The sequence below is a fragment of the Pan troglodytes genome, chromosome X (genome assembly GCF_028858775.2).
Source record: "Pan troglodytes isolate AG18354 chromosome X, NHGRI_mPanTro3-v2.0_pri, whole genome shotgun sequence".
NCBI lineage: Eukaryota > Metazoa > Chordata > Mammalia > Primates > Hominidae > Pan > Pan troglodytes.
The window spans coordinates 15,272,853-15,294,179 of NC_072421.2; the positions used below are offsets into that span (position 1 = coordinate 15,272,853).

The 21,327-nt window shown below is 39.3% G+C and overlaps 2 protein-coding genes and 1 long non-coding RNA gene across 6 annotated transcripts in view; 1 reads left to right on the forward strand and 2 right to left on the reverse strand.

Annotated features, from left to right (window-relative positions):
- The window catches only part of GLRA2 (glycine receptor alpha 2), a 204,384-nt gene that overhangs the window by 162,729 nt on the left and 20,328 nt on the right, over nucleotides 1–21,327 (forward strand). For all 4 annotated transcript variants that reach the window (XM_009438789.4, XM_001137132.5, XM_001137046.6 and 1 more), the window contains one exon: nucleotides 560–709. In XM_009438789.4, coding sequence (XP_009437064.1) covers nucleotides 560–709 — 150 coding nt within the window. The remainder of the gene's footprint in view (nucleotides 1–559; nucleotides 710–21,327) is intronic.
- Nucleotides 245–2,195, reverse strand: LOC134809317 (uncharacterized). The gene is made up of 2 exons (XR_010154756.1): nucleotides 2,073–2,195; nucleotides 245–756 (listed from the first exon to the last, which is right to left on the reverse strand). It is a non-coding gene; the product is annotated as an uncharacterized LOC134809317 (long non-coding RNA).
- Nucleotides 20,779–21,327, reverse strand: part of FANCB (FA complementation group B) — a 172,067-nt gene continuing 171,518 nt past the window's right edge. The window contains exon 14 of the mRNA XM_063804383.1: nucleotides 20,779–20,856. The gene's annotated coding sequence lies outside the window, so the exon portion shown is untranslated. The remainder of the gene's footprint in view (nucleotides 20,857–21,327) is intronic.

The window sequence follows — 21,327 nt, forward strand, 5'->3', positions numbered from 1 at the left end:
ATCCATGTTTTGAAAATATCTTAATTATATTGATTTTTAAATGTCAATTTAAAAAATAGAAGTGAGCAGTTTTAATAATAGCACCCATCTATTTTGCCTCAAAGTTTTGTTTTTCTTTTCTAATTAAGAGAATAATTATTTTTAATTGATAAGTAAAAATTGTATATATTTATGGTGTATAACATGTTTCAATATATGTACACATCATGGAATGTCTAAATTGAGCTACTTAACATATGCATTATTTCACATATTTATTTGTAGTGAGAACACTTAAAATCTGTCATTAAGGAAATTCTTGAAGTCATTGGAGCTGGTCTCAGGAATAAAGCTACTGGTTCAGGGGCATGTGACTTTCAGTGCTCTGCCCAGAATCTTCAAAGTAGAATCAATGGCTTAAGTACTTTCTTAAGAAAACGCTGGAAAATCATTGACCAAGGAAATTAGGTTATTTTGCTGCTCACACCATTAAGAATCTGGTTTCCTGGCAGGCTTTCATAGTCTTTCTTTCTCTCTCTCTCTCTCTCTGTGTGTGTGTGTGTCTCTCTCTCTCTCTCAGGTCTCCTATGTAAAAGCGATTGACATCTGGATGGCGGTGTGCCTTCTGTTTGTGTTTGCTGCCTTACTGGAATACGCAGCGGTGAACTTCGTCTCCAGGCAACACAAGGAGTTCCTGCGCCTCCGAAGAAGACAGAAGAGGCAGAATAAGGTATGATTGCTCCTCAGTTCAGACAATGTAGAGCTTGAGTTGGTTAGCTAGGCAATGTAATTCAGAAAACAGAAGAGCACACAATAAGCAAGAAGCCAAGGTTAATTTTTGTTCTGATTTGTCCTACTACACTGACTTAGTGCTCAGCTTAGGCCTTTAAAATTGGGGAGGATTGTCAGTTTCAGCAAATAAAAGTACATATCATGGAGTTAAACTGGAATTTCAGATAACAAGAAACAATTTTGAGTATAAGCACATACCAAATATTGCATGGGACATACTTATACTAAAAATTGTTTATCTGAAATTCGGAAGTAACTGGGCTCCCTGTATTTATCTGGCAACTCTAATTGGGGATATATACTTGATTTGACAACGTTACTTTAAAATCCTGGTTCTTCTAAATATTGACAGTGTGTGTGTGTGTGTGTGTGTGCGCGTGCGTGCGTGCGTGTACATCACTGATCTGATTGACTTTTTTTCATCAATTGCTCTGGCTTTATGTAAATTATGCCGTATCCATGTAGATTGCAACATGATAAATCCAGTGAGACTGGTCTCATTATCTCAACTTAAACTTTAGTGCAGAATTCTAAGCTTTACACTGTCCAGAGACTTCAGGTTTGAAATGCATAGCTCAAGATCTCCAGTCCTGTGGTTCCCAAACTTGCCTGCACATTAGAATCGCCTGGGGATATTTTAAAAATCCCAAGCCTTAGACACACCTTACACTAACTAAACCTCAGTGTTAGGAGGGGCACCAGCCTCTGTATTTCTGCAGCTCCCCAGGCAATTCTGGTGTGCAGACATGCTTGGAAAGCACTGTTCTGGTTTATAACCCAATCTCATAGAGGCTATCAAAAGGCTTGCACCTGTTTTCCATTTCAAACTCTGGGAGAGAAACATACCCTTTGATATGAAGAATGTTACCTCCTGTAACAATATTGCTTGAGAACTAAAGTTAACATTTTATGTACAGTAGGAGAGAAAGACTTTTCAAAATCTGTTCCAGAAAATATTTGATAAATTAATCTTGCTGGTGAAGTAATAGTTATATGCTACTCTGTTGGAATGAAAACAAAAATATTTCACAGTCCCTATTAATGCTGCAAATACCTAGATGTAAAGCTGAATATTTGTTGTGAGACGTTGCTTATATTGAGGAGTTTATGTGGGTATGAGCTCACTGAGTTCTGACTGCATCCACTGAAAGGTTTCCTGCACATACTCTGGGCTGGAAGAGATAAATCTATCCTGTTAGCTGCCCTGTCTCACTCTTCGCTACCTCTCAGGAACATTTTGTCCTGCCATAGATAAGGAAAACAAGTAAACAAGCACAAATATCCTCTTTGCTGTACATTACCTTTTAATGTTGTGCCTTTCTCAATTTTCTCCTCACTGCCTCCCTGTTGGTGCTAACGTTTCTTTAATCACATTCACAGAAGTCCAGCACACAGCAGCAAAAGTTCAGGATCACTTGTGCCACCTAGAAAATATTCTTACATTATGATGGTATTTCAACACAAAACAGTACAGAGTTAAAAGAATTCATGCTGCAACTGTCTATTAGTCAGTGGATGGTTTAAGTCCTTCAACAACTTCTTTTACATATGGTAATACTGCTCAGGTTTCCCAAACTTACCTTATCATAATGAGACTCACCTAGGACCCTTGTGAAACATACTAATTCTCAGCAAAATTCCTTTCAGATGTTGATTTATAAAGTTGGGTGGAATACAAGAATCTGTACCCTTAATAAGCACTCTAGGTGATTCTTATGATGAGATAAATTTAAGAAACACTATCCTGGCTTACTGACTGCATACTCTCCTAGACCAAAGATGGAAAATGGGTTTCATTTTGCTTCCCAATTCTAAATAGTTGTTAGGGAATTTTTGAAATGCTGTGTGAAGGATTCTTAGACTGTACCTGGGCTCTGTGGGAATGAGATCTGTCATCAATTAGCAATGTCTGGCATTACATAATAACAGATATTAAAGACTAATTTTTAAAAAAGTATAACTAGCAAACAAGGGGGGGTGGATATGAAATAATAAAAAAGACAAAATCAATCTAAAGCACCAGCATGGCACATGTATACATATGTAACTAACCTGCACATTGTGCACATGTACCCTAAAACTTAAAGTATAATAATAAAAAAAAAAGAAAGAGGGAATGCAGAACAAGACAGACAAAGAGAAAGCAAATAGAGAAGTGGTAGATTAAACCCAAATATATTATAAATACAGTAAAGAAAAATAGAATAAATACCTCTATTAAAAGACAAACATTTTCGGATGAAATTTAAAAATAAAACTCAACTTTAGTCAGCCTCCAATAGGCACACCTATAATATAAAGATAGAGAAAGCTTCAAAGTAACTGTGGATAAAGATATCTCATGCAAACACTAACCAAATAAAGCCAGTTTAGCTCCATTAATATTAGATAAAGTAGACTTTAAGACCAAAATTATTACTAGAAATAGAGATATTTCATAATCAAAATGATCACTTCAATAGGGGGATGTGATTACTATAGATATGTATACAACGAATAACATGGCCTCAGAATACACCAAGTTTAAATTGACAGATATAAAGAAATAGACAAACTCACACTCATAGTGAGGAATTTTAATATACCTCTCAGCAACTGATAGAAAAAAAGCAGACAGAAAGATCAGTAAGGATATAAAACATTTAAAAACATAATTAACAAACTACACCCTCAAATGCAGTAAACATATACTTTTCAAGTCAGAAGAAACATTTTGGTATATTTATCATGAGTTGGACTATAACGCACCTCATAACAAATATCAAAACACTGAAATAATATTATCTGATTAAATAGAATTAGGCTAAAAATCAATGGTACAAAGATAACTAGAACATCTCTATAAATTGGGAAATAACCAAATACTTCTGAAATAATTCAGGAATCAAAAAGAATTCACATTGGAAGTTAGAAAATATTTTGAATTGAAAGATAAATTGTACATATCAAAATATATGAACTGAGCTAAAGCCATGCTTAGTGAAAAATGTATACTTCAAATGCATATTTTATAAAGATGGAAAGCTGAAAACTGATTATCTAAGAATCTATTTCATGGAGACAAAATGAAGAATAAGAAATTAAATCCAAAGAGTGTAGAAGGAGTGAAAAACTATGAAAAAAAACACAAAGAGCAAAAATTAATAAAATAAAAGAATGGTCCATTAAGTTTACTGATTATCTTGTCATGAATATTTTCAAATCAGCATTTGGGAAGAACCAGATTGCAGTAGTTTAAGGTAGGTGAGGATATGGAAAAAGCAAGTATAGATTACTTGAAAATTTAGCTCTCAAAGGGAGAGAGGGTAAAACAAATTTCTGCACAATCTCACTCCCTGTCATCATTAGACTACTCACAGGTTAAATATATATATTTATTCATTCAAAAGATGTTTATTGAGCACCTACTATGCTTAAACATGGAAAGCTGTGAATATAGTAGAGAATGAGAGGGACAAAGAAGTAGAAAATGAGGTTGAAAAATAGGTAATTTCAAGATTTATTTGCAGGCCAGTATAAAGGATTTTATTTTATTCTAAGTGATTGGAATCCACTAGTTAGTTTCAATATAGCAAATAGGCTATTGAGTGGATAGTTGTGGTGTCAAGAGTAGCAGCAGATAAGTTAGGAGGCTATTGTAGAACTATAGGTGGAAATGTTGATGGCTTAGATTATGGTATTGGTCATGAGAATGAAGGAAAGTGGTTAGGTTCAGGATTCTTTCATTTGTTCCACAAAAATTTATTTACTTCTTACTATGTGCCAGGCACTGTGTAAATCCTTAGAATACGTTGCTTCACAGGACAGAAAAAAATGCAGCCTTTTGATGAAACTTACATTCTAGTGGTTATGCTTTGGAGGTAAAACCAATAGGTCATGCTGATGCATTTTATGTGAAGAGATGAGAAGATGAATTGAATATGACTCACAGATTTTTGGCTTAAGCAACTGGGTAAGTAGTGTTACTATTTATTAAGATGGGGACTATTGTGACAAGCGCAGATTTGGAGTGGAACTTGAGTCACATTTTTATGCTCTTAAGTTCAGATGCCCATGAGACATCTCAACAGAGTTGGCAAGTAATTAGATAGAAATATATGTTCAAGAAAGGGATAAAATCTGGAAATGTATATTTGGCAGTGACCAGCAAACAGATACTGTTTTAAATCCACAAAACTAAGTAAGATTACACATTGAGATAACAGAAATAAACAAAAAAAAGCTCTGAGAATGGAGCATTCCATCATTTAGAAAGCCTATCTAGAGTGGATTGGGCAGAAAAAGGAACAAAGGAAATGGTGGCAAACCTTAGATATCACTTGCAATTGCCTTTACTGTGCAGGGGAACATAGAAGATGGTATGGAATAAAATGTGTGCTCATGGGGGGGATATATTTTTTCCAAAATAGAAGATAAAAGAATGCATTTGGCAAAGGAAAAGGGAGGTATTCACATTGCAGTGAAAGGAGGGCATAATTTCAAGAACAAATGTCTTAAGAAGGTGAGAAAAAATAAAATTCAAAGCAAAGGGTCAGGGTTGGCATTACATGGAGACAACTATTTCATCCATTGTAATAATGACTTAAATTATTGCCAGTTCATAGATGAAGATACTAAAGCACAAAGAGGTTAAATAGCTTGCTCATTCTCATGAGCCAAGAAGTGGTGTAGTGGGTCTGAAGTGAGATACTGTGTTCCCAGAGTCTGTGTGCTTCACCACTGTACAAACAAAATGGGAGAATGACTATGGTTGCTAGTCAATTGGTATGTCCAATTATGATAGGATGTAGGAGCTCCTAACTAATAGCTCCTATCATGTCCATGAATTCTGAGGCTATCAGCTAAGAGTATGGTGGAAAAAAGAAACATAGGTTTGAGGAAGAAGGATCAAGTATTAAATAGTAGTTTGGGAGGGTAAAAAAGCCATTGCTCCAAGAAGAGTAATGGGGCAGAATGCTGAGGCAGAGGCAGTGGGAGTGCCCATATGAGAACTGTGGTTATGACTTTAAAGTGTGAACAATCAGGAGGTATGTGTTTCCCCCCAGCAAGCTTCCAGGATCAGATTCAGGTACTGAGATAACAGGTACTTGGGTTTAACTACAATTGAAGTTTTGCCAAATGAGCAGGAAAGTGAGTGGAAGACAAAGAGAAGATGATAGAGGAGTTGAAAGAAGAGAATGTAGAAGGGAAGAAGGAAGGAAGAAAGAAACCAAGAAAGGAGAAGAAGGAAGGGAGGGAGAATGGGATGGAGGGAGAGTGCGAGGGAGGGAGGGAGGGACGGAAGTGAAGTTAAGGGAGGTTGCATGGCAGTAGTTGCAGTGATGAACCAGAAATTCTAAGGTGGATAGAGAGGGGAAAACGTGGAAGAGACACTGTATTCAAGAGAGAGAAAGAGAGAGACTCAAAATTAAGATTTCACAGGAAGTAAAGACAAAGATAAGGTTATGATCATAAATAAGCATGTGTGACTAAGGTTGGGTTGAGAAAAAATTATTGACAGCAAGGCAGTCCAGGAATTGGAAGGCCGAGGATGGGGTCTATTATCCATATGAATATTGAAGATCCCCCAGAAAAGATGACATTGGTATGAGTGTTGGGTTGACAGGGAAATGGATGCTAAAGTCATCAACTAATAAAGGAGTACAACTAATAAAGGGTAACAGCACAGATAGGTAACAGCAGTGATAAGGAAAATCAGTAGTGAAGTCTAATGACCTGAACTTCAGAGACGCCAAAGGATCTGGGTTTGAGGAAGGAGGAAAAAGATATGGTTTGGGCATTGCAGTGGGGAGCAAAAAGGATACCTTAGATTAAAAGATGTTTTAGAGATGCCAGTTGGCAGTTACAATCCCTGCTATGTTTATTGAGAAATGCAAGTTTGCATGTTTGACATGGAGATGTTCTTAAGTTTGTGTATGGCTATTCAGAACATAATGTTTTATTACCAAAGTTAAGTCTTGGGGGGAGTTGAAGAGCAAATCAAATCATGCTTAAGCTTTGCGGTCAAGTTTCCTAATTATCACTGATGATTGAATTTTGAAAAAATAGGCAAGAAATATTTCCAATTATTTGTCCCTTAGGAAAGGCAGCATTTTTCAGCTTTTTAAAAAAATCTGAACCATGGTTAGAAAAAAAAATGATAACAAGAGCTAACATTTATTGAGGGCTTACTATATGCCAGGTACTCTTCTAGATACTTTACATATAGCAATTCATTTAATCACCACTACAACTGTGTGAGTAATGCAATCATACAGCCCAGTTTACCTGGGAAAGTCTTGATTTAGGCCTATTTTTCCAATACCTTGTGTGATTTAGAATTTGTCCTGGATTACTCATTTTAAACAAAATGTTTTTTATTAATAATTGCATTAAAATAAGTGGAAACGGGTTTGGTTGACCTCCACTTTATAGACCTGGATTCTGTCATAGGGTGATCCTCCGGTATAGGGGTATGCATGTGCAGTGAACGAGTTCTCACCTTAACACATGGTGAAATCGAAAAAATAATAATAATCACTACTATCCAGGCATCTTTTCTTCATATGTTCCAGATGCAGTGTCATAACTAACACTCCCTTTCCAGGATAGCTTGCGGGAGGGGAGCTTGCTTATAAAATGCAGTGCAATTGGACACCAGAGGCTGGGGACAGATGTTGCTCTCTATCAGTGATGGGTCACTGCTGCCCCTACTGGTCACTTGGGATACCAGCCTTGTTCTATGGCATGGCATGGCATGGCATGGCATGCAAAATCCATGAAGCCACCGGGCTATCACTTCGTAGGGTCAGTGGGAAACATGGAAAATCACAGGTTCTGTAAACATAAAACAAAAAGGAAAGAAAAACTGAGCAGTCTTGCTGTTGAGCATCTGAATGCTCATAATTGAGTGATTTTTTCATTTTTGTATGATATAAATCCGTTTTAACTACGTTTTATTGCTTGATAAAACTTTTTTTTACTTTGCAATAGTCAACATTATAGAGTTGTAATGTCTGTCAGTGCCACTTGCCACTATCAAAATTGTCCTTGTTTGGATTAAATTAAGTGAGTAAATTACCTAATAACAATGAAGATACTGTTCTTATCTCAATTTACAGATGAGGAAACTAATGCAAAAAGAAAATAGGGTGAGGCAAGGTGAAGCAAATAGGGTGAGGCAAGTGAGTCACACAAGTACAGGGTCAGAGCCTGTTTTATTTTTTATTTAATGTTTTGTTCACCATGGATTTTTTGTATTAATAATGATATTTTCAAACATTGCATTAAATATCATTTGAGTACTGGAGTTTTGGGTACCCCCTCAGATTTTGCCCCTGAGGCCTCACTTGTTTGTTTTCCCCTAGTTTGGGGCCCACCTAGTCATGAACTACTAAATTAATTTTCACAGAAATGCATTGTGGCCTGAGTTAATTTTTTTTAATTATTTAAAAATGTTCAATATTTTGGCCGGGAGCAGTGGCTCACACTTGTAATCCCAGCACTTTGGGAGGCCGAGGTGGGTGGATCACCTGAGGGCAAGAGTTTGAGACCAGCCTGGCCAACATGTGAAACCCTGTCTCTACTAAAAATACAAAAATCAGCCAGGCATGGTGGCATGCACCTGTGGTCCCAGGAACTCATGAGGCTGAGGCAGGAGAATTGCTTGAACCCGGGAGGTGGAGATTGCAGTGAGCTGAGATCACGCCACTGTACTCCAGCCTGGGCGACAGAGTGAGACTCTATCTCAAAAAAAAAAAAAAAAAAAAAAAAGTAAATATTCCCAAGGCAATATATCATCTCTTTAATTTCCTACTGAGAAACTGACCTCTGAAATAACATACAGGTTGATATTTTAGAAGGTATAACAAAAAACAAGAGCAGATCATCTCCCAAAAAGACAATGGCATTAAGCTTTATTCAGGGAAGGTATTTATTGAGAGAACACCTGAGATTACATTTACATGCATGGGAAGAGTGTCTGGTATTTACTGAGCAATCAAGTTATCAAATGGGGTCACTTTCAAGGAGTGGCTGGGCAATGTGAAACTAGGTGTATTTGCTTTGATTATCTTTTCTAGGTTTTGTAAAGCAGCCACTGTCAATTTTATCAAAACAGAGTTTCTCAGAAACAATCACGCCCAGATCTTCCCTGACAGAACTGGCCAACCCCAGTCTATTAGAAGCTGATGCCCCAGGTCTATGCAATAAAACTCTATTTTAATGTTATCTCCTCTGCTCCAATAAGAAATATGTGCACCATGTGAAGTTATAACAACTTCTCTACAATGCAGCCTCACCTGCATTTATCTCCCACTTTCATTTTATATCTGGCTGCACCGTACTTTACTTCTGGCATTGTGCCTAATTTCAGATGTTTCCAGTTACCCAGATAGCCCTGACTTCTTTTTGTTCAGCTACTAAATAGAAATTGCAGCTGCTTGAGAACATGGTTATGGCATGTGGGCCACCTAATGACAAGTTGCCTTTTACTTATTTTTCTTCTATTTTGTTTTTAATTGACACATAATAGTTGTATATATTTATGGGGTACAATGTGAGGTTTTAAGGTTTTATACATTGTATTATGATCAAATCAGGATAATTACTGTATCAATCATATGAAACACTTATTTCTTCACCAAATCATCTCTTCTAGATATTTTGAAATATACAATACATTATCATTAACCATTTTCACCCAACTGTGCAATAGAAGACCAGAACTTATTCCTCCTATCTAACTGTAACATAGTACCCATTGACTAACTTCTCCTCATCTCTCCCTCCCCCTCATTTTCTCTAGGCACTGATAACCACTATTATACTCTCTACCCCCATGAGATCAAATTTTTTAGATTCCACATATGAGTGAGATCATGTCCTTTCCAGGGACATGGATGGAGCTGCAGGGCATTATCCTCAGCAAACTAATGTAAGAACAGAAAACCAAATACCACTCATTCTCACTTCTAAGTGGGAGCTAATGATGAGAACGCAGGGACACATAGAGGGGAACAACACACACTGGGGTCTTTTGGAGGGTGGAGGGTGGAAGGACAGAGAGGATCAGGTAAAACTAATGGGTACTAGGCTTAAGACCTGGGGTGATGAAATAATCTGTACAATAATCTGTACAACAGACCCCCAGTTACAGACATGACCCTCAGTGTGGGATAGGTGAAATGTGAGAGATGGAGGTAGCGATGTCCATGAGGCAGTCCAGCACTCAGGAGAGAGGACTGGGTTGGACAGACATGCTGAGAAGTCATTAGGATATAGATGGAGGTTAAAGCTATGGAAGTGGATGAGATTACCCAGCAGGAGTGTACAGAGTGAGAAGAAAAGTGGAGGAGAAAGGTTGAGAAAGAGCAGGAAGGGGCAGGGAAGGAGCAGGAAGAGGAAATGGAAGGGGAAGGCAGTGTAAGGCAAGGCAGAGGGCTGAGGGCAAACCCCTGTGAGCACCAGCATATCAGAGACAGGCAGGGGGAAAGGAGCCCATGAGAGAGACAGAGAAGGTCAGACGGCTATGTAATCACTCAGAGGCTAGAAAAAGAAACATATTCAGGAAGAAAATTCATAGTATCTAAAGATGTGGAGTTCACATAAAATAAAAGCTAAGAAGCAGCCATGGATTTTAGGAAGTCAGAGGACATTGGTAACCTCAACAACAGCAGGCTCAGTGGAGAGACGGAGGCAGACACAAGATTTTAGGCAGTATAGTAGTGAAGTGGACAGCGAGGAAGTGAGGACATTGAATGCAGCCATTTTATCCAAGAAAAAGAGACAGAAGTGGCTGAGGAGGCATATAGGCCATGGATTTTTTTGTTCGTTGGTTGGTTCTTTTGCTTTTTATTTAGTGTTTTTTTTAATGAGCAACTTGAGTACATTTAAATGCTGATGAGAGAGTTGTTTATAGAGAGAATAATATTACTTACAGGAGTTTTGAGGAAAGGTGGGAGAGCATACTTAGGTGGAGCCACTAGCCATACCCAGTAGAAGGTATTCCTTCTGATAACTGGGAGACAAAAGAAGGAATAAGAATAAGGACATGGCAAGTTTGTGGGTGGGTGGGTAGGCGGACAGGATTTTGAAGGAATCCCCACATGATGGCATCTGATTGTTTTCTGTGACACAGGAAACACATTCATTTTCAGAGAATAAAGAGGGAGGTGACAGAGTAGGAGGTGTGAGAACAGTGGGAAAACTTTGAAATGTTTGTGAATTACGAAATACATCACCAGGAACCCACAGAAGTTTTCTCAAGCAGGCTTAGGGTCCATCGGACGTAGGGGAAATTGGATATGTAGGGGCATCAATGTGCTGGATTCGGTGAGGTTCTCCAGAGGAGCTCAGCAGCCTAGAATAACCAGATGGTGGGTTACACAATTGATCCAGGCAGGACTGACTGAAATAAAAATGGGCAACCCCTGGTTCAAAAACAATTAAGAATTTCAAGATGGCAACGGCAGAGCATTAAACTAAGCCTAGCACCCCTCTGTGTATGGACCCTGTGTGTCTGCACAGGTTGCATGCCCGTGAAGCCAATCTTGGATCCAAGCTGAGGGTTTTGCCAGACAGGATGGATGAATGGATAAAAATATGAATCACGTGATGGTCCAAGCAGGGTAGAGAAATGGGGATATTGTAAAGAAGAGATGAGAATGAAAGGAGAATATTTTACACATAAGTGAAATAAATGTAAGCAATAAAATGTGGCAGTTAGCCCACTCATTTATTCTTTATTTGCAATAAAACAGTTAACTCTAGCTTTTAATTTCAATGATTCTTTATATTTCTATAGTTACCAAATTTAGTTGAAGTTCTAGTTTTGCACAGACCCTCTTAAGGGAGTTTTGCTTTACAGATTTTTTGAAGGGAGTTCAATGTTTAAATGAGAAAGAAAACTTGTATCAACTAGTGTCCTTTTTGTGTTGTTTTGTTTACTGGGGTAGACAGGCTCAGACAAATATTTCAATGCAGAATGTTGTGTGCTGTGGGAAAGGTTTAAGTGCATGATTTAAAGTGATGACTGAGGACAAAGCATCTTCTCCACTTGGTAGTGCCAGGGAGTTGAGCCTTTGTCTGGGTCTTGACACAGGAGTAGAAATTTGCCAGGTCAAAAGGAAAATTAAGAGGATATCCAGGCTGAGGAAACAGTTATGCAGAGGTTCAGATGTTAGAAACGACATGATGCTTTCACTACATCATAAAGAGTTGAGTCAGGAAAGTGCTAAAGCATGGGGCCTAAAAGGAAGGAAGACTTCAGTTGCTCTTGAACTGGGAGCCATCAAAAGGCTTTATAAATGATAGTAAATGATAGAATGCTACAATCAGATTGGAACTGTGGAAATATCACTCTGTATAGAAAGGATCAGATTGGAATAAGGCACAAGATCAGGAAAATGCTGCTTCAGCATTTAAACTTAAAAACACCCTTAATTTTATAAGTAGTCTACACTTCCCTGAAGCCCCTCCCTAGAGGCATAGATCATTATTACTATTTTAGTTTGCCTTTTTGTAATTTTGCTAGAACTAGCTTTCCAAATCTGGGATGTATATTATAAACTTACCAAAGCTTGTCTTAAGTGTGAATATAAAAGTGGCTTTCTGGTTTGAATTCTTTGCAGTAACACAGGTGTCTTATCATTGCTGTAACAAATCACTACAAACTTAATGGCTTAAAACAGGAAAAACTTATTATCTACACTTCTGTAGGTCCAAAATGGGCCTCACTAGGTTAAAATCAAGGTATTGGCAGGACTGCATTGCTTCTGGAGGGTTGTCACGGGGGTTCACGGGATTGGGGGCCATATCAAAGAAAAAGATATGACCACGCAGGCAGTAATACACAACAAAGTTTATTGGGTGGCACTTGGACAGGGTTGCGTGAAAAGGTGGCTCCTCACAGCATGAAATGATCCAGAGGCTTAGAGACAGGGGCCACCATACAGAGAGGAGAGGACAAGGGGACTCCCAGTGGGGAGGTGAATCAGAGGGGGCTCACCTGTCTAGGAGATGTTGCTCAGCTGCACAGTGGGGGAGCCTCTGGGTCAGAGAGCTTCAAAGAGCAGCAGTGCCATGGGGCCTTATAAGTGCAAGGGCCAGCAGATGCTAGGCATGGTTTCGTGGGCTATGCAAAGCAGTCAGGGTCTAGATGGCTAAAAATCTGCTTGTTTAGGCTATTTTTAAAATAATGGAATGTGTAAAATTTGAGTTTGGTGCCAGCAAGCTTTGGAGATAACAGGTCTCAACCTATAGTGGGGAAATAAACAACCAAGGGGACAATACTCAGAGGCCATCTTTGGCTCATTTATATAACAGTGTTCTAGGGGAGAATCTGATTTCTTGACTTTTCCAACTTCTAGAGGCTACTTACATTCCTTGGCTCATAGTCCCCTTTCTCCAAAGGGGAAAGTTGTTCAAAGCCATAACATTGCATTTCTCTGACCCTTCTTCCATTGCCATGTCTACCTCTGACCACAGTTGAGAAAGGTTCTCCATTTCTAAGAGTCATGTGATTAAGTTGTGAGCACCTAGATCATCTAGGGCCCTCTCCCCATCCTTAGTTTCTTAATCACATCTGCAAAGCCCCTCTGCTTTGTAGGATAACATATTCACAGGTTCCAAGGATTAGGACACAGACATCTTTGGTAGGCATTATCCTGCCTGCCACAAACAGCAATGGTTTCCACTGCAACTCTGAGAGCATCCGTTGGGCACTGTAGCATGCTCCATGCACACTCAGGGCAGTCCAGAAGTACCAGGAGGTGAATGCTACAGGAGTGGCCCTCAACCAATGAGAACTGGGAGTTGGTGGCCAAATACCAAGCTTCCTCAACCCTTGGTAAGTCAAGTCTCAGTCTCTCAGAGGTTTGAGCCCCATTTGGCAACCATGGTCACCTGCTGATTATTCAGACATCCTTTATTGACTTTTCTCCTTTCCTTGTCCTACTTCCCCACTCCCTCACCACACTTCTGTTGTTGCCTCCCAAGTAAACCTCTTGCATGCAATCCCTCATCTCAGGGTTGCTTTGGAGAGAACAAAAACAAACTAAGGTGCAGTGCCTCCTAGGCCAAGGACCTCATGAGAATCACAACCCACTGAACCCCATCCTCGGCCTCCCCACTAAACACCAAACAGATTCTGGAGGACTTTTTGTGCCTAAAGTGTGGAAACAGAGGGAATCTAGGAGCAGCAAGTGTCAAACAATGGTTTATTGTACCTTACAGTTGGCATTGCTAAAATATTTCTGTGCTGCTGAGCTTCTAAAATAGGTTTCATAACACAATTCTATTGCTTTATGTCCCTGAAATCAAGCCTGTGCCTTCAGCTCTACTAGTGTTTCATAAAGGCTATGATGGCAGATACCTTGAACCTTCTTCTTTCACTATCTAGCTCTTAATTGGTGTAAGATTCTTTTTTTCCACTTTAAAATCCAGATCCTGCACAATGGTTTAAGATTCTTGATGGCAACTTGAGCTGTAGTTATTTCAGCATAACTGGACTCTCATAAAAAGATCGAGCTAAATGACAGAAAAGTCTGGTGCTTCCTTGGCATTACATCAGAGATGTGGGTTTGCCTAATCATAGTAGTAATTTGTCTCTATCACTGTTATTCTTGTTTTTAACAAGCTGATTTGGGGACAATATGCTTAAATGGAGTTATTTCCCACCTGATTGATGAGGCAGCATCAGACGCGACTATAACCGTTTATAAAATAAATGACCTTGGCTCTGTGCAGGAGTGGGTAAAAGCAAACGACCCCTGCCTTCTTAGTTTTCATTCTAAGCTGCTAGACAATCCTAGATTTCATTTCTTCAACAAATATTTTTTGAATGCTTGCCTTGTACAGTGTTTTGTTTTAGATAAGGGGCAGATAAAAAAAACTGCTTGAAACCTGTTTTCACAAAATTTTAGAGGTCAATATCAGAAAAAAAGTACAAAAATATTCTAATATGAGGTAGAGAATTTTAAGAACCATATGAGAGTTATAGTTGGAGCTGTGGCAATTCCCAGGAAGGGAGAGTATAGTGTACTTCCAGCTCTTAAGGAGGGAGGAGATTCTCAAGAAAGAAGCAGCATTTGTAAAGTTCATTTTATCTTAGAATGTTAACTGTAAGTTATTCTAAACTCATCTTGTTATTGTCAGTAAATGAAACAGAGATTAAATAATTAAATAGGTAATGAAAACTACATTCTTTAAGGTGGCATTTAATGCTCATTAGAAAGTAGCCTTATCCTGCCTTGCTGATACACATTTACATCAGATGAACCTGGAGAGCTTCCCACTCCAAGACCTTCAAGAGGAAAGTGAGAGTCAGTGACATGGAAGCTTTGTTTGATCTAAGGCAGTGGTTCTCAGCCAGGAGCTATTTTTCCCCACCCCAGGGGACATTTGGCAATGTATGGAGGCGTTTTTAGTTCTCACAACTTGGGGTTGGGGACTGTGTGTGTTGCTGAACTCTAATGAGTAGAGACCAGGGATGCTGCTAAACATCCTACAGTGCACAGGATGGTGCCCATAGCAAAGAATCATCTGACCCGAATATGGATAGTGTCAAGTTTGAAAAACCCTAATCTAAGGGACAGAAGCATGCTGTGCACACAGAGGACTGAGGTTTAGCTTCATGAGTGCAATCTGCTTATGAATAAAGATGTCACTCCTGTCAGGAGTAATTAATTAGAGCTAGTATAACCCAGTTGACAAAATAGTCAGAAAAACCTTTCATTAAGAATTTCCTCTTTTGTAAGTGAACTCTTTTACTCTACATAAAGTTCTTTTTATTTACATCATATAGCAAATCAGGGATCCAAAATATGGTTCTTTGTACTGGTAATGAACAGGGGCATGAATTTTGTTGGGTGTATGATTTAATTGCTTTTCAAAATGTTGACATGTTGACATGGGTGTAAAAACATCGGGAGGTTAAGTTATTAAATGCCTCCACTTCATTCCACTCTATCTGCTGCTGCTAGGATTTGTTCAAGAGCAACAGAAGTCATACCAGAAATGAGCTCTGGTATTTTCTAGAAACAAGGTAACCCATTACAGCATGGTTCTCAATCCTGGTTACACACTAGAGACACCTGGGAGCTTTTTAAAATCTAAATGCCCAGACCCCACCTCGGACCATTAAATCAGAATATTTAGGTGTAGAGCCCAGACATCTTGGTTTTATAAGGCTTCCCAGGTGGTTGCAATGTGAAGCCAAGTTTGAGAACCTTGCTTCTTTAAATGTCATCTGTTGACCAGCAGCATCAGCATCACCTACAGCTTGCTAGAAATGCAGCCTCTCAGGCCCTACCCCAGACCTGTGGAATCAAAACATGCTTTATAACAGGATTCTCAGGAGATTCACTAGCACATTAAAGCTTGAGAAGTGCTGCTCTGGAATATATCGCAGAGAGTCCACTTTTAAATTGTATGCATGTTGCAATATGCACAGTCTAAAACAAGGCATACTATTAAGACATGGTAAAAAGCTCCAAAGCTTTAAATAGAATTATTTTCACTTGGTAAGAAATATTAAGTTTATTACTATGGCTGCTTGTGTTTTGCACTAAATTTTATTTATTTTTAATTGTGAAAGATTTCAATCATATAGAGTAATTTAACCCTATGTTGCTTGTTGTTTTGTTTCCCTCAAGAACAGTAATCACTAAGTAGCCTAGGATTATCATTCTGGTATTAGGAGCCAGATGGGAACCCCATGAAAGACCTTTTCCTATAACTGGGAAGGTTCCTTCTCAGCTCTGTGTTCACATACACAAGGAGGAAATGATCTGAAATGGCATGTAACAGGATCCATGATAGAGTGAGGAGCTTCACCTTTGTTAACAAGATTGAACAGTGCACACATGCATTGTAGTAAAACAATAATTCTAAATAGTCATACAACTTCATTCTGGAAAGCACAAAATGCTTCAAATTATGGTAGTTTGGCAGTGATATCTCCACAGGGAGTTTATAAGGTTTGCTGAATGTCGTACAGCCAATTCCTGACTGCCAGACCTGAGACGCCTTAATTCAACACAGAATCATTGAATGTTCTTTCACACTTCCTGTCTTTTAGGGCAGATTGATTAAAATAAAACTTACAAAAATACCTGTCTTAAAGTCAGCCTTCTTCATCCCAGCCAAGTACCCTATCCTGTCAATATGTTTCATTACAGCACCATTTCCTGGAATTACTGCCATTGAATTCCCGTCCTCTTAATAACATATACTTTTTCTCTCCAAAACATGCAAAAAAGAATATGAGAGAGAAGCATGACATAGTGACACATGCTTAGGGCCAGGAGTCCAGCTGGCTGAATCTAAATCCTGGCTGGTGCTTTATTTGCTGGGTGATTAGAGTCATGGCCTAACCACTCTGGGTCTTAGTTTCTTCATCTGTAGAAAGAGTCTAATAAAGTCCTTTCTCATGGGCTGCTGTTAGGAGCAAGCAAGATTATGCACGTGAAGAACAGTGCCTTGCATACAGCCAATACTTATGAAGTATTTCCTTTCTCTTCCTTTCGCCTGCTTTTTGACATGAGAATATTGCATGATACAGAGTTTGGAGCATGAATCCCTTCACCCTGGTAGTGAGCTTAGAACCTGATAGGTAGTTTTTTAACCCACCCCCGACCCTCCACCCTCTAAAAAAACCAAAAAACAACAACAACAAAGAAAATATCATGGTATATCCTGCTTTGTAAAAGTAAATACTACTTTGTGAAACTTTTGTTGCCATTAGATATATTAATGTGTGTGGAAGTGTGTGTATGTGTGTCCTGGTTAGTAATGGAAAATATGTTTTCCTACTTTGAGTGACAGCAAAAAAGGTGTGTGTGTGTGTGCACGTGCGCGTGTTGCATGCACTGTTAGATGACAGTCTTTATATTTTTTCTAGCTCTAAGGTATAATTGACAATTAGAAATCATATATATTTAAGGTATACGACTTGATGATTTGATATATGTATACACTGTGAAATAATCACCATGATTAAACTAATTAACATGTCCATCATCTCACATTGTTACCAGTTTCTTTTTTTTCCTTCCTTTCTACCTTCTTTCCTTCCCTCCCTCCTTCTTTCTTTCATGAGAACACTAAAGATCTACCCCCTTAGCAAATTTCAAGTTTACAATACAGTATCGTTAACTATAGTCACATTGTTGTACATTAGATCTCCAGAGCTTATTCATCTCGCAGAACTGAAACTTTGTATCCCTTGACCAACATCTTCCCCTTTCCCCTCACTCTATCCCTTGGCAACCACCATTCTACTCTCTGCTTCTGTGAGTTTGATTATTTTAGATTCCACATATAAGTGAGAACCTGTAGTATTTCACAGCAGAAAGTTTTGAAGGCCAGTGCTCTCAGGGTGGATCAGGCCAGGTAAACAAATTCACCTGACCATCTCAGGCTTAAACCTTCTCACATACCCTCAAGAGGCAGTCACAGACACAGTAGGAGGGGTCATTTGGTCGCCATGATGACAGGGACAGGAGGTATATGTTGCACTAACTATACTGCACCTCACTAAAACTTGCTAAGCCCTCGCTTTTGTTTGACCAGCCCACACTCACACGCCACCTGAGTATTATGATGCCCATGACCCAGTGGGCTCATCACTCCGTGACCTGCCTTCAGAGTTCAAGCTGTGTCATCCTCAGCTGGACACAACATCTGCCCAATTATACAGCACACAGCTGGGGGAAAAGAGAGACATCAGGCCAGGCGCGGTGGCTCGCGTCTGTAATCCCAGCACTTTGGGAGGCCGAGGTGGGCGGATGGCCTGGGGTCAGGAGTTTGAGACCAGCCTGACCAACATGGAGAAATCCTGTCTCTACTAAAAATACAAAATTAGCCGGGCACGGTGGCTCATGCCTGTAATCCCAGCTACTCGGGAAGCTGAGGCAGGAGAATCACTTGAACCTGGGAGGCGGAGGTTGCAGTGAGCCGAGATCGCGCCATTGCACTCTAGTCTGGGCAACAAGAGAGAAACTCCGTCTCCACACAAAAAGAAAAAAAAGGAGAGAGAGAGAGACAGCAACTCAGGAGTTAAGTCCATTTTCTATGAAAATATATCGTCTTAGAACCATATCAGGTTTTCCTTTTTGCCTCTGATTATAACTATTGTATTGACATCTTTGAAAACGAAAGGGAGAGCTGGGCCCAGTGGTGCATGCCTGTAATCCCCGCTACTTGAGTGGCTGAGATGGGAGGATCACGTAGGCCAGCAGTTCAAGGCTGCAGTGAGCTATGATCACGGCACTGCACTGCAGCCCGGACAACAGAGCAAGACCCTGTCTCTTTAAAAAGGAGTAGGGAAGGGCTACAGACCCCCCATCATGTGCCAAATACTGTGTTACATACCTTCACGCACACTTTCTTAACTAGCAACTCAGCTGGTCAACAATTAGATCAACAGATACTGGCATTATTTTCCCATAGTGACCAATCTGTCTTCTGTGTTTACTTCAATCAATCTTCCCTCTGGGCCTATAGACAAGTTTTCTCTCTGAAATATTAAATCTGGTAAGCGTAATAATGAAGCAGAGAAAAGGGGAACTCTTGGAAATGCACTACAGATACTCCACCAAACAAACTCTCATTTTATCCATAATTTTCCATTTTCTTTTTCCATTTTTTTCCAGCAAGAGTTGCGTATAAGAAGCTATAAGCGACAGTGAACAAACAAATGGTTGCAGGGAAAGCATAAGGGAGCTAGGACAGAGATGATCTGCAAAGCTAAATCATAAGCCAGAATAATGGAGCACAGACTGTTTCTGGTTCACTCTGCTGCTTTGATCTGCAGTCCAATGCTCTACCTCTGAGCTATACCCCCTCCTTACTCTGCTGCTTTGAATGTCCTTGAGAGAAGCAATAGGAAAGTGCCTCCTGATGGTTTACAGTGTTCACCTGCTTCAGTAACTGCTAATTTTAAACCAGAACCTACAGTCCATATTCATTAAAGAAGAGCTAGCTTACCAACATCATTCATATTCAGGAGATAAGATTGGCCAGAGAAAGCAGGTTTATAGTTTTTCACCTGGAGAAACACATTTGTTCTGCAGCTGTGGAAAGCAATGACATGATGGCCCATAGATGTCTCTCTCCTCAGGACATGCCTCACTGCCCCTCTGCTAGAAACCTCCTAACACTTCTCCAAGTCACACCTGGGCGATTTCATCATGAACCTAACCTGTCTCTTCTAAGTTGGTAGGAAGACATTGAGGGCCAGACCAAATATAGATCTGATCCTAGTGATTGAGTTCTCAGTTCTTGAGTTTACTGAGCCCCCTGCAGAAACAAACAACTCACCAAACTTCCACTGCAAACAGCATTGACTTTCATCCCTCTGAGCTACTTCCAGCAGAAATTGAGCAGTAAGAGGGAAGAGGGGAAAGAAAGCAGTGGCTATCTGGAAGGTTGATATCATTGCTTGAAGCCTCTAGGCTATCAAAACAATATAATAAAGACAGGCCTCTGTGAACACCATGTGTCAGCCTCTAAAAGGACATACATTCATTATTTACATAATGTGAGGTAACATGTTACTATATCAGGAGTTTTCTTATTCTATATTCTATATTTTATATATTCTATATTAGAGTCATCTTCAAAATTATAACAGCAGCAAAGGGACTTGTTGCCTAATTAAAACCCTTAAAAATGATGAAATAAAATATTATGTAAGTCAAAGATAATTGAAAGAGGAAAATATGCCTGAATTGAACTGTTGTTACGGTTGATTATATTAGAACAGGGTTTCTCAAAACTGGACTAGAAACTTCTGAGAGATTATGGAGGGCCATAGCAGGACATAGCTTATCAAATACATCTTTCCTGAACTTGGGTCAGCACCTTCAATGTGGTTTACCCTGTTAGACTTCTTAACTTAGCAGTTTTTACAGACAGAGACTCCATAAATAGAAGAGATATAAATTTTCACCTAGTCCCCTAACCCATTCAACATTTCCAACAAATGGCTGAATACTTGACTATTTCTAGCAATGGTGAGTTCATTACCTTCCAAGGTGGTATGTTCCATGTTCAGTCACAGAGTTGTTAAAAGTTCATCCTCATATAGAGTTGAATTCTGTCTCCCTGTAATATCAGCCAATAGTCTCTGATTAGTTTCCTTGGAGCCATTAATACAAATATGAGTGAACTCAAAAGAGCCCTTCATTCTTTTGAAAATACTTGTCATATCAGCCAGGCTTATCTCTTCTCAAGGCCAGCCTTTTGTTGTTCCTTCTATTCTTGTTCCTTCTATGCTTCCTCATGTGTTGTCACTTTCAGGAACATTCACCACCCTGGGAGGGTTCCCTTGCCCCCAAACTTATTCTCCATCTGTCCTGTTTGTATCTCATAATCCTACCCCTTTTTCTATCCAGTGACCCAGGGACAACTGTTTATAAATTGGAATATCAATGAGATTCTCTCTTTCAAGAATTCAAACAGAGGTTCTGATACTCTAATTAGATGATAGTGAGGACTTGAGTTGAACAGTTTCACATAGAGCTGAGGCAGTGTGGCCTGATTGGAACATGCATGATTATGGGAACCTGGTAAGAG